The sequence below is a fragment of the Lissotriton helveticus genome, chromosome 12 (assembly GCF_964261635.1).
Source record: "Lissotriton helveticus chromosome 12, aLisHel1.1, whole genome shotgun sequence".
NCBI lineage: Eukaryota > Metazoa > Chordata > Amphibia > Caudata > Salamandridae > Lissotriton > Lissotriton helveticus.
This window is the reverse complement of record NC_136073.1, coordinates 756,681,396-756,695,623: the sequence shown is the minus strand read 5'-3', so window position 1 is coordinate 756,695,623 and position 14,228 is coordinate 756,681,396. Positions and strand designations below refer to the sequence as shown.

At 42.5% G+C, this 14,228-nt stretch overlaps 1 protein-coding gene across 4 annotated transcripts in view; it reads left to right on the top strand.

Annotated features, from left to right (window-relative positions):
• Positions 1-14,228, top strand: part of TTC24 (tetratricopeptide repeat domain 24) — a 188,595-nt gene that overhangs the window by 135,059 nt on the left and 39,308 nt on the right. For all 4 annotated transcript variants that reach the window (XM_078669637.1, XM_078669636.1, XM_078669638.1 and 1 more), the window contains exons 7-9: positions 5,113-5,232; positions 7,726-7,826; positions 10,932-11,089. In XM_078669637.1, the coding sequence (XP_078525763.1) occupies positions 5,113-5,232; positions 7,726-7,826; positions 10,932-11,089 (379 nt within the window). The remainder of the gene's footprint in view (positions 1-5,112; positions 5,233-7,725; positions 7,827-10,931; positions 11,090-14,228) is intronic.

Here is a 14,228-nt window from a genome sequence, read left to right as displayed (position 1 = left end):
CTGCCTTACTGCTCGACCAAGCTACCACTTTAGAGAGTAAGGTTATATCTAACTTTAGCCTCTGCCATACCTCTGGGGACTGTGGACTCTGTGCACTCTGTACCTTACTTTGGTCCAGTATATAAAGGGCCACTTTCTTACAGTGTTGGATTTAACATTCTTATTCCATTTTTAGCCCTTTTAAAAGAGAAGGCCTGATATGTTGCAGTGTGCTTTGAGAAAGATATGTGCCTAATATATCCAGGTAATAGTAACAAGAGTAATAATTCACAAAATCCGATGTACTTTTTAAAGCATAATATGCTGTATTTATTATTATTCAAAAGTACAGCTAGAGAAAGAACAGCCGACACATGTTTCACGTGTACGGCCAGCAGGCCAAGGGCTTTGTCAAGGCAAAACATCTTGATTGTATTCATGTAATTGTCGTCGTCTTTGGCTGATACGTTGCAGCATCTAATGCCATATTTTCTTGTTCTGAAGACAGCAGACAGTGCTAAATGAATTACTCTGAAGTTTTTAGTGTCTAAATTTCATTGAATAAACACTCTGTTATTTGTCTTCACACTTTATGGTTATAGTCTTTTTGAGACCTGCATTCCCAGAACTGGAATGTTTGACTAATCTTTTTCTATCCGCTCTACTTGGTAAATCTATAGGTTATTTTTATTTTTTCTCTCTTTGAACTGTTGATAGAAAGATATTTTAAGTATCGCTGTATATCACCATAATTGTAGATTTCAACATGTAAACTATTAATAATACATCTTTTTCAAACACCTTAAGCTCTACCGGTGTGGTGGGGCTATCTACTCTATCACCACTACAAATGGAATATCTGCCATAGAGGACTTTAAATGAGATCATATAGTGTCACATGTAATTCTTGTTATCTCTAATTGCTTCTCCTAGCTACTCTATATGTTGTGAAATCCATTGATGAACATTTATATGCGGATGTCTGGAGTGCAGATTGTCATGTGGAATGAATTTCTTCTATGTTCATTTTTCAAGGAAGTCACAGGATAAGATTGGCATTTGATAAGAGGTATTTAAAATAACAATACACAAAAGAACAGACCAGGTCTGGAAACAATGTGTGGCTATACCAGTCGCTGTGACGACACGTAGTGCAGGTGCAAGTGGAGGTTGCTGTCTGCATAAATTCATTGATAACACATTCAACCAAAGTAGTTAAACAGAAAATAAAGCAATTCCCATCAGACCACCCTTGTTGGTGGAGTTTACGTCATGTGGGGATTGCTGTACATTCCGTCCGACCAAGTAGTGCCGGTATGGGAATGGATAACAGTAATGTAGTCATAATAAACATCCTAGTGTGGTACTAGTGAAAAAGTGCAGTGCTGGAGTGATGGTGATAAAAATAAAATGACTACACAGACTCAAAAGAGGATATTAACAGGAGTCCATGTGCCAGAGATTAAGAAATTGCCACGTAGTAAAATTACCTCCTGGCGCAGTGCAGAGTGGTCGACATGTTTCAGCCATGGGGGCAATTACCCCGGCTTTCTTCAGGACCTTTGGATGTAGGGTGGCTACTGCACATACATTGAAGTGAAAGATATGCAAAATGTACTACAAAACAATATATTAATTATTTATCTACCAGGAACTTCAATACTTAAGTGTCCGCTGGAGGGAGATCAATGTGTTTTCTTCCTAACAAAAAACATGAAAACATTTTGTCAGACAACACTAAACTATACACAAACAACCACATGTATACACAGAGACCAATTGGCCACACCTGCAAGAATAATTTGTATTCTGCATTTTTAAACAAGCATACTAGCTTCATCACCCTGAGGCATTTCCTCACGATGATACTCACCCAGCTTTGTGTGGGTGAAGACCTCACCTCACCCGGCGACCGCTCGGGAGTATGAGGCCCCGCTCTGTAGTGTAGAAAAAGGGTAACAGTGAGCACACACCTTCACAGTACCCAGTCCAATGGCTCTACACTCATATCCCAACAGACGTGTGAAAGCAACCCATCTGCCTAACAAGAAAACCGGCACCCAGGGGTCCCATAAAACAAATGGAGACCATGCATTTAGCGATGTTCTTCATTAAACAGGGTATCGTGTGAGCACTTGTGTGCATATCTATATAGTTTATCCTTCAGTGACACAAAAGAGCTGTGCACTGACCTAGGGCCACAGTGCATTGACATTAGTGGGGGGTACTCTAAGGCACCAAAGAGTGGCCAAATATGCCACCCTTAGTCATATTGTTCCTTCATTATTTAAGCAGCATAAGCGACAGAAAACCGACTAAAGACAGAATATGATAGGAATTCCAGGGCATACTAGCTACTACACATCCTTTTACCTTACAGTTGATGTGCTGACCCTATCTCTACTACACGTCCTATTCCCTTACAGTGAAAGTATTGACCCTATCTCCTTAATAGGAATCAACATGTGAATAACAAATAGTGACCGGTACAGAAACGGTAAAAACCGGGACAGCGGTCGGCTCACCTATCCGTCGGTGCTTCCCGTCTTGCAGCGAGCGGAAGTGGAGGTGTGGGGGGTGCCGCCCTGTTCCCTTAAATAGCAACCTGTAATTGGATGCATATTGTTGTGAGAAGATTCAAGCGGAAACGAGTGCAGGAAAAGGCACTACTCTTCCGCGCATGCGCGATGGCAAGGAATCGCTACTGCACCGCACATGCGCAGTAGAACGTCAACGCCCAACTGTAGCGTCAATACATAACGCTATTGTAATCAAAGCGCTTCGAAGACTGCCATATCGAAATATTTGCAATCCAGTTAAGAGTAACCTAGCTCTCAATGCGTCTAACTTTTAGATCATTATATTTTATATTGCACTCGGTCAAAAAAACGTGCGTCAAAAAAGCACATCTACTGGGCAGGTAATGAATCCTAAATAGTCTCTAGATATATGATGTGTCATAGAGAAGTCTGTCATGAGTGACTCTACACCCACAAGTGTCCAAAGAGGAAAGAAAAGCATGGCTATTTCCAGCATTGGTGGTTAGACAAAGAAATTACCATCGTAACTCACATGTAGAGGGCGCTGAAATGAGCCCCTTTACTGTTTACTTCTGTTACACATAGTAGATGTGCTTTTTTGACGCACGTTATTTTGACCGAGTGCAATATAAAATATAAAATATAATGATCTAAAAGTTAGACCCATTGAGAGCTAGGTTACTCTACACTGGATTGCAAATATTTCGATATGGCAGTCTTCGAAGCGCTTTGATTACAATAGCGTTATGTATTGACGCTACAGTTGGGCGTTGACGTTCTACTGCGCATGTGCGGTGCAGTAGCGATTCCTTGCCATCGCGCATGCGCGGAAGAGTAGTGCCTTTTCCTGCACTCGTTTCCGCTTGAATCTTCTCACAACAATATGCATCCAATTACTGGTTGCTATTTAAGGGAACAGGGCGGCACCCCCCACACCTCCACTTCCGCTCGCTGCAAGACGGGAAGCACCGACGGATAGGTGAGCCGACCGCTGTCCCGGTTTTTACCGTTTCTGTACCGGTCACTATTTGTTATTCACATGTTGATTCCTATTAAGGAGATAGGGTCAATACTTTCACTGTAAGGGAATAGGACGTGTAGTAGAGATAGGGTCAGCACATCAACTGTAAGGTAAAAGGATGTGTAGTAGCTAGTATGCCCTGGAATTCCTATCATATTCTGTCTTTAGTCGGTTTTCTGTCGCTTATGCTCCTTAAATAATGAAGGAACAATATGACTAAGGGTGGCATATTTGGCCACTCTTTGGTGCCTTAGAGTACCCCCCACTAATGTCAATGCACTGTGGCCCTAGGTCAGTGCACAGCTCTTTTGTGTCACTGAAGGATAAACTATATAGATATGCACACAAGTGCTCACACGATACCCTGTTTAATGAAGAACATCGCTAAATGCATGGTCTCCATTTGTTTTATGGGACCCCTGGGTGCCGGTTTTCTTGTTAGGCAGATGGGTTGCTTTCACACGTCTGTTGGGATATGAGTGTAGAGCCATTGGACTGGGTACTGTGAAGGTGTGTGCTCACTGTTACCCTTTTTCTACACTACAGAGCGGGGCCTCATACTCCCGAGCGGTCGCCGGGTGAGGTGAGGTCTTCACCCACACAAAGCTGGGTGAGTATCATCGTGAGGAAATGCCTCAGGGTGATGAAGCTAGTATGCTTGTTTAAAAATGCAGAATACAAATTATTCTTGCAGGTGTGGCCAATTGGTCTCTGTGTATACATGTGGTTGTTTGTGTATAGTTTAGTGTTGTCTGACAAAATGTTTTCATGTTTTTTGTTAGGAAGAAAACACATTGATCTCCCTCCAGCGGACACTTAAGTATTGAAGTTCCTGGTAGATAAATAATTAATATATTGTTTTGTAGTACATTTTGCATATCTTTCACTTCAATGTATGTGCAGTAGCCACCCTACATCCAAAGGTCCTGAAGAAAGCCGGGGTAATTGCCCCCATGGCTGAAACATGTCGACCACTCTGCACTGCGCCAGTAGGTAATTTTACTACGTGGCGATTTCTTAATCTCTGGCACATGGACTCCTGTTAATATCCTCTTTTGAGTCTGTGTAGTCATTTTATTTTTATCACCATCACTCCAGCACTGCACTTTTTCACTAGTACCACACTAGGATGTTTATTATGACTACATTACTGTTATCCATTCCCATACCGGCACTACTTGGTCGGACGGAATGTACAGCAATCCCCACATGACGTAAACTCCACCAACAAGGGTGGTCTGATGGGAATTGCTTTATTTTTTGGTTAACTACTTTGGTTGAATGTGTTATCAATGAATTTATGCAGACAGCAACCTCCACTTGCACCTGCACTACGTGTCGTCACAGCGACTGGTATAGCCACACATTGTTTCCAGACCTGGTCTGTTCTTTTGTGTATTGTATATTGGCATAAGGGGTATGAGCAGACAGGTCGTTAAAGATTCCCCTCGACCCTCCACATACCTGTTTTGTTTTTTAATAGTATTTAAAATAACCTCTCGCACAGAGAAGCTCAATCGTAGGTGTTTAACACCAAGCAAATAATGTCAGCACTGTTACTGTGTCTTGCAGGATGTGTCTGAAGCCGTACAGGAGCGAATTGTAAACAAGCTGACAGATGCCCTACAGTACAAGCTATCGATGAACAGCCGCTGCTCCCACGGTGGTGGGATAATCGCAGCTGGGCCTCTCGTAAGTTGAAGCTGAAGTTTGACTGATTCTTGTAGCAAGGACATATTTGCTTTTTGTTTTCCTCCAGAGCAAGAGTAGGAGGGTTTCCACACCACGCTATGAGCCATGCTACAGAGTAGTATAACCCCACCTCTCTCCGATGAGGTAGAGTACAATGGCTATCCTCACGCAAGAGTAACTGGGCTAAATAGAAAAAGAAAAGATATGGACCCTGCACAAAGAGAATTCCACTTCATAGCGGGTATCCCAAAATATTGGTACAGACGCCTCACTCACTTAATCGTGAAATCTGCATCATTGGCGCCCATCCACACCCTGGTAATGTTGTACCCCATGAATAAAGGAATTCTTTGGGTATACCTGTAGGTATTTTTTAACTTTCTACTCTCTTTCTGGATCCTTGCTTATCTAGGCAGATTTTATCTAGGAACTCCCATTCTCCTGGTTGAGTCCACACTTGTGGTAAAACCCTAACAGGGTGTGGATAAGCACCAGTTATGAAGCATGTACGATCAAGTGAGTGAGGCGTGTACTCCAATATGTTTGGATGCTCGAGTGGTACAAGGAAGCGGAATTCTCTTTGGACAGGGTCCCTATCCTTTCTTTTTAGCTTAGTTGCTCTTGTGTGTGAATAGTGACTTTGGGAGAACGCAACTGGTCTTATGGTCTCTCGCTCTCCCTTTTTGTGAGAATAGATTCCAATGGCTTCCACTACTGTCCCCTTGGAGAAAAAGACTAGGATGGCTTCCATTACAATTCACTGGGTGAGAGAATAGGATCCTTTCAACCACAGTCTCATTGGAGAGGGAGAGATAGCTTCCAATGTTCTCTAAGTTGATAAGATTAGGATACTCTGGAAAGTGGCTTCTTGTGTTAGTGACATATTAGACCTTTAGGGAATATATACTAATTTGTCACGTCAATTACTGAGTTTTGTATATTCCACTTCTTAATTTTGGTGTAAGGTATGTGATGTGTCCTTTCTTTGCCACTCGTTTTTCATGCTGTTGTGTGTTTTGTAACTCTATTGTTACAATCTGTTTAACAATGGCCTATCTTTCTTGAGTTTTGCAGAGGGATATATATCTATATAGGTATACATATATAGGTATACACACATATATATATACACTTTGTATTCCGGTGAACAAGGCGACAGGGTCGCCGAAACGCGTCCGGTCCATGGCACTCCTGATGCACATGAGAGAATAAATAAAAGACACTACTGCACTGGCTACCTGAGTTCGTGTCCGTTTTTCTCTACAAGACTGCTGCAGGCTGTGGCAATCTTTGGAGCGTTTCTACATATATATATATATATATATATATATATATATATATATATCTCTTCTTGATAACTTTATTGCGGTCATAGACCATAAAAGCACAAGTAAAATATGTACATACACGGAATAGGATACATAAATAATTATAAAATACATGGTTAAAAGGTTTTAAAACAGTAAGTTATCAAAGTAATGGTATCAAAACATCCCAGTTAATCACAGATTATTACAGTTCATTAAAATAAGTCTTCTGCGCCACATACCATATAAAAAACGGGATACCGCAAACACAATAGAGGGGGAGGTGTCATATCTTAAAATTCTGACAGCTTGTGCACATTGTCTTAAACCAAGGCTTCTACATAGCGGTGCCAGACAGCATCTCCTTATTGTACTGTAGGCTGGGCAGAAGAATAAGACGTGGACAGTATCCTCTTTGGTGTTGTTACAAACTGGGCAAATTCCCTCTTCTCGACCATTCCATTTGCAAGTAAATGCCCCAATAGGTAGACAACCATGTCTTAATTGTGTATAAAGTTTTCTTGCAAGGGGAGGCTGTATTAAGTCCAGAAACTCCTCCCTCTTAGGCACCAGTTTCACCTGCAAAAACTCTGCAGACAAACTGCCCAGCGTTGTCGAGCTATACAGAGGCTTAGGTTGTAATGTCTCAGGGAGGCCAAAAGCTCCATTCTCTTCACTCTCGGGCAGCTCACCTCCAGGGTCTCCCATAATTGGGGCATACCAATTTGATGTACAAGGGCCTTGATATGGGCTAGCCAGGGGATATTCTTGGTCTTTAGGTACCCCCAGACTGCAGCGAACTCAGCTCTATAATCCTCAAGCTCAGGCACTGTCCAGAGCCTTCTCCAATACAGAAGAGGTCGGGTGGCTATATATATTGGTATAGGTATACACATTGAAGTTTCAGCAAAGACATGCAGGGAAAAACAATCCCTAAACTGTATATTTTAAGGAACATCTGAAAATCATGCTTGATGCATAGTTTCCATATTTTATCCTCCATTTATATGGTGGCATCTGCTACCCCTCTCTACTTCTCCAACAAATAACAAGAGGAGTGGTACCTATTGCATCTTGGGAAATGACCAGGTTATGCAGATGATAAGTTATGAATCAGTAAGCTTTGTTAAAGTTTTCCTGCAGTACCTACCATGGGTTGGTAACATGATTTTCTTGTTTTTCACAGAACCGGCTGCCTGGGAAACCACAGACTACTAATCACATACGCGTACCATTGAAGGAATGGGATTTACATGGCCAGCTGAATTCTCAGCAAAACAACAATGTGTGAGTAGAAAGAGACAGCCTTTTCTCCTAGACATGTGCCTAAGAGGAAATTATCTTCTTAAAACAGTAATTGTTTGCTTTTTAAGCTAGAGCTGTGCCTCAGAAAAAAAAATATTCAGCTAGTTGTATTATAAAGGTACAGTCATACCTCTGTAGTGTACTCCCTCCTTTATAAGACAATATGGTGAGGGACCATAAAGCCACTCTTTTGCATTGTTTATGGTTTCATACTGTCTTGCCTCGCCTTCAAAATACTCCCACCCCCACACGATGGCCCAGACACAACGAGGCAGAAGACATAAAACACAACAGCACCTAGAAAGGGGTCTCACCTTACACAATACAAAGACTCTCTCTTTAGACTAAGGCTTGGGGTTTTATTTATGCAATGCTCTCTAACAGAAAGGCTTTCCTAGATGCCATATTAACAACATTCAAATGTAAAAAAAAAAAAAAAAATATATATATATATATATATATATATATGCAATAATTACACACTTGCAAATGTAACAGTTAAATGCATGAATAATAATAATAAACAAGCAGCAAATAATACTGGACCTGCTGCAAGAAATCAGAAAGATATATACACTTAATACATCAAATGATTACCTTGGATGTGCACTCTGACTCACTCACACATCACAAACAAAACACCTCAAATGATCGTAGCCACTGGCCACACATCACAATGGCAATAGTCAAAACTCAAACACTTCACCTAGTGCAAACACCGCATCCTAGCCCACTCCAGACCGGGAGATTTACAGCCGGGGATAAGAGCCTCAGCAATTAGGGTTCCTGCTGTACCGAAGTAGACGCATCTGTCCCCATACAGATTCCAAAATCTCGGTTTCTAAGTCAACAACCCTCGCCTTTTTATAGTCTCAAAACACACTAGAAGGTTCAAGAGTCTTTGCCTCTGCGCCAAGGAAACTTACTGGAACTGGCCAGTTTCCATGCAAGCATTCCAGGGCAAAAGGAGTTCCCACATTCCCTGTACATTCTCACATGTTCCAGCCTTTATCTTAACAAAGCTTACGAAAACCTTCCAGGGTACATTAAACAATTTCTCAAAAAACAACCTTGAACGTGATTAACCCTAACAACTTGCAAACGCTCAGGGGGCCTGTCTGTGCGCACAGAAAAGCTCAAGCAAGGCAGAGTCAGAAATCAGGATGACATGAAGCCATGTCAAAGCCAATAGTAAGAACTTCATAATACTTCCCAATGTACAACACAATGCACATTTGTGCACCACTGTGTGTAGCATCACATACTTCATCTCTCTATGTACAACACAATGCACATTTGCGCACCACTGCTCATAACACTGCATTCTACACCCCTCTCTCTCTCTCTCTCTCTCTCTCTCTCATGCTTTCAAATGCACATGCCACATGTTCTGTTCTTGGCAAGCTTTTAAACTCTGTCAGCTCCCACTTTAAGACTTCAAGATGACAAGAAAGAAACCTTCAAGAGAAACAAGGCATACGCAGGATGTTTTACATTCATGCTAGGGTAAAGTAAAACACCAAATTCAATTAAAATGATGGTAGTCAAAGGTCATCACATGGTGTCAGACCACAAGAGTGCCTCTAGCACTACACACACATGAGTATATGCAGTCCTCAAAATGGAAACAGATTGTGTTAGACGTGTTAAGTGTACTAATGGGAACCACATATTTACATTGGCCATTCAGAATCCACAAATGTTGATAGGCGCCATAAAGGTTAGGCAGAGCTGGTCTGAGATTTGTGGCTATAAAATTATTTCAGGAAGGAACCTCTCAATGTTGGAACGGACCATCAGAGGTTTGGGTTCAAGGCTGTGCTTACCGAGTTCTGGGGTAAGGAGAGCTATGCAGAGAGGGTGTGGCTTGGAGCCATTTTTTGCACACATAGTCATGCATGCACGGTCAAAGATCATGTCCAGTGGATTCTGGGGACGCATGGGCAGGCCTGAAGACCTGTCCTGCATCTAGAGCCTGCTGCACATGTATTATAAAGGTACAGTCACACCTCTGTAGTGTACTCCCTCCTTTATAAGACAATATGGTGATGGACCATAAAGCCACTCTTTTGCATTGTTTATGGTTTCATACTGTCTTGCCTCGCCTTCAAAATACTTCCACCCCCACACGATGGCCCAGACACAACGAGGCAGAAGACATAAAACACAACAGCACCTAGAAAGGGGTACCACCTTACACAATACAAAGACTCTCTCTTTAGACTAAGGCTTGGGGTTTTATTTATGCAATGCCTGAAGACCTGTCCTACATCTAGAGCCTGCTGCACATGTATTATAAAGGTACAGTCATACCTCTGTAGTGTACTCCCTCCTTTATAAGACAATATGGTGAGGGACCATAAAGCCACTCTTTTGCATTGTTTATGTGGCATCATGGTGGTGCAACGGCCGGAGGTCACACCTTGTTCACTGATCAAGCTGTGCATGGCAGAATAAGGTAAGTAGCAGCACAGCAGGGTCTGGGGGCATAGCGCATGAGCACAAGGTATTGGTAGAGGCCATGCCCTCCACCCTGTGCCCGTCACGCATTGCCAGTGGCCATTTAAGGGGATTCTTGGAAAGGACATTGGACTCACCCTGCTCCCAAATCCTGCAACAGAAAGCCAGTGGTCAGGGGCAAATATATATTGCAATGAAACCTACCCCCACGCATACCAAGTGACTATCGTTTGGTAAAGTGAAGTTGTTCCAAATAGAAAATAACATGCTATTAGAAAACATAGAAATTCTACTCAAAACACTTCAGCTGAAAGGACATTATGGTTATAATCTAAAACTTAAAAACCACTACAATTCTCCACCTATGGTGAGCTATGCCATCAGAACTCACTTAATACATTGCTCATTATCTGTCACACTCAGTGCCACCGGTGACATCGTTTTTGACATTGAATATCACCTTACACTTCTATGCAGAGAACAACGAACCTACCATCATTTAGAGGTATGTCGCTTAAGGCCATATACGGATGCGTGAGGAAACCATGGCTACAGCATAAATACTTTTCATGTATTCCACAACCGGGACAAATAGATGCTTATCCAACTGTTATGTTGTTTGAACAGGTTTCTGAGACAAAGCTCTCCTCAACTGTCCGAGGATAAGTATAATCCCACACGTCCTGAACCTGTACAGTGGGCGCCCACAGCACAACAGAGAGGACTGGTGGACCCCCATAGAACCGAGATAAATCTTCATCTAAGAGCGGAAGGCGAAACTTCAGGTAACATTCCAAAATGTTCCAAAGTATTTTTTTGTTCAGTGAATTAAGGCATTTGGTGCCAAGAACTAAGGTGCACACATTACGAGGGTGGACGGGCAAGCGTCCAACCGCCATCACCACGGGCAGGTGACCGCTCAAAAATCTGTTGGTGGTCCTGGCAGTCATATTATGAAAGAACCACTGTGTAGGACGTTGTAAAATACCTTTTGCTAATGCGGCTTCTGCTGCAGCCCGGAAAAGGGCCGCAGCACAAGTCGCAGTAGAAAAATGCACTTTACAAACATCCATGAACTGTGTGCCAGGCACCATGTGGTGGCTTGAATACAGTGCATGGATGTGTGCAGTGGGCTTCTGGGGACGGGGGACAAGCTTGGACCCCCAAAGTCTGTTTCTGCCTGCCTTTTCATGGTGGTGGGACCGCCATGAGATGGCATTCATAAAGGGAAGGCAGTGCCTGAGCAGACACCGCCTCCATTCAGGTTCACATTTCCGACAGCCGCCCCAACGGTACCAGTAGATCCTGTCAGAGGCACCGGTCCGTCCCCCAAGATTGAAGGGCTCGGCCGCCTAAATCGTAATGCCGCAGTCGGCCTAAACTGTCTGCCGATGGGACCGCCACCGACAGTCCGTGGCGGTTTCACCGGTATCGTGATGATGGTCTAAGTGTAAACTGCGTGTCACAGTTTTAGATCCAAACATAGCTGATGCGACCTTTCATGCATCTAAGGTCAATAAAGTTAGTGTGATTGACTGGGATCATTTAAACATTCATGCTGGGTGCTTTCAGACTTTGGTAAATTAGTGTTTTAAATAGACCGTTTTTATTATTATGAAATGTACAGAGGTCTGTGCCTTTTGATGATTAAACTAGTGTTTAAAGAGAAAATCTGCATTTTGTAAAGGTAATACCAATTTTACTAAACATGTTAAGAATGTAATATTCCTTACTATTTGAAAGTGCCCTTCCATCTATCTATCTATCTATCTATCTATCTATCTATCTATCTATCTATCTATCTATCTATCTATCTATCTATCTATCTATCTATCTATCTATCTATCTATCTGTCTGTCTGTCTGTCTGTCTGTCTGTCTGTCTGTCTATCTATCTGTCTATCTGTGCAAGAGTTCATTTGCTCACAGTAATACAGAGATTAACATTTAAAATACTGTTCACTGTGATAAAAGAGATTGTCCCAAAATGCTTTCAATAACTGTGATACCCAATGAGATCCAGAGTCACATACTTAGTTCAAGCCATACAAATCTAATCATTTCGTTTATATTTATCTAGCATAATCATGGGTTAAATCGAATATACTGCAAGCCCCCTACTCTGGAATGCTAAGGGGTCACTATAACAAAGGTCATAATATTGTATCTGCTACATCAGCCTACCAGTATATTGCAATGAAACTATATAATTATTTTTAAATCCACTTCCACTTACCTCCTGGCATCAGTATGGTCAGAGTTAACAATAATTATGATATATTTACCTAACATGGTGTTGGTAGGTTGAAGTAGCTGATAAAAAATCAGTTTTTTATTTAACAGTTTTATAAAGTGAATCCACACCAAGTATTACTGGTGCGCTTTACAGAGTGAACCAGTATCACATGTGTTCCTCAGCCGCGGGCAGTGCAAGTAAGCGGTGGGGCAGTGGGGCCGGGTGGGGTAGGGGGATTTCGACAGACGAAAACGAGGGAAATTGAATTATTCATTTAATTTCCCCTTGTGTTCGTCTGTTGAATCCCCCCCGTCCAGGCCCCATCGCTCATACCTTCACGGGCCGCGGCTGTGTTCCTCCTATAGCCCTCCTCAATGCTGGTGGTAAGCTACTTACTAAGAGCCTAGCTGTTAGACTTCAAGGGCTGTTGCCAGACTTTATCAATGCTGATCAATCTGGCTTTATTATAAATACGGGGGGGTCTCACAATATCAGTGCATGATCCACCTGCTGGAATAGGTTTCAGGGAAGGGGTGATCGGCCTTGCTGGCATCTTTGGGTGCAGAGAAGGGCTTCGACCAGCTGAACTGGAGCTTCTCATTGACGACCCTCCTGCTCACTGCATGTGGCTCCCAGAGTGGGCCCATGATCCTGGCTAGTTACTTAACGCCCTTGGCTAGAATCTTGCTGAATGGCCTACCCTCGCAAATTGTAAATCAGTACAAGCATGAAAAGGGGTTGCTTAATGTTGCTGCCTCTTTTTAGAGAAGTCACCTTTTGAAACTCTGCCGTCCTAGTTAAAAGGCTCTGAAGGCCTTGTTTCTTAAATCTAAATGATATTAATTATTTTCCTACCATAATACTACCTTGGTGAAAATCCTGATCAGGTGGATTAGAGCAAGAGACTGAAAGACCATACGGGCAGACAAACATAGACGCGAGGTATCATCATATACATTCTAACGTTCTTTACAATTGACACGGTAAGCCTCTGCAATTACACCACGTGTACCCCACCACCAACTTTGACTGTTGGAGGGAATGGGAGCAAGGGGTGACACTTTCAATATTTGATGGGATGCTCACAGATCTCCTTGTTTTGGTAGAAAGTGGCAAAAGCACAGAAGGAGATGTTAGGCTATCCCATATCCTAGCATGGCCCTGGGGTCATGTTATTGGGGCCATAGCTGGCCCAGTATGAGGGTGTATCTCAAGCTTGCGGGAACCTTGTTTGCTAGTGTCTCGGCTGCAAGGCTTGCAATAGTGTTTCCCTGTAAAAGTGGGGAACCGCCCTCGCTGACGTACTGGCATCATCGGCTATGGAACACATTGACGATGGAGTGATGGAGCAACAGTGTTAATGGATCTAAACTAGAATTTGAAGGGACACAGGAGATACAGCTTGATTAATAAATTAAGTGGTTTCTAAACAATGTACGCCCTCCCAAACGTAGTTGATAGATTTGTTACTCTAGGTATCTACAAAATATCTGGGAAGAGCTGATGCCATCAGCTGTGATTCATTTGTATTGGGCGATGTGAAACCATGGTGTTTACTTTGTAAGAGATTCTAAATGCTCCTGTAAAGAGAGGCTTAGAGGGTGTTTGGTGACCACTTGTGATTCTGTAACAATGCTAACTTTAAATCCTTTGCAAATTGCTCACTTCTGCTATGGGTTTTCTTTCTAA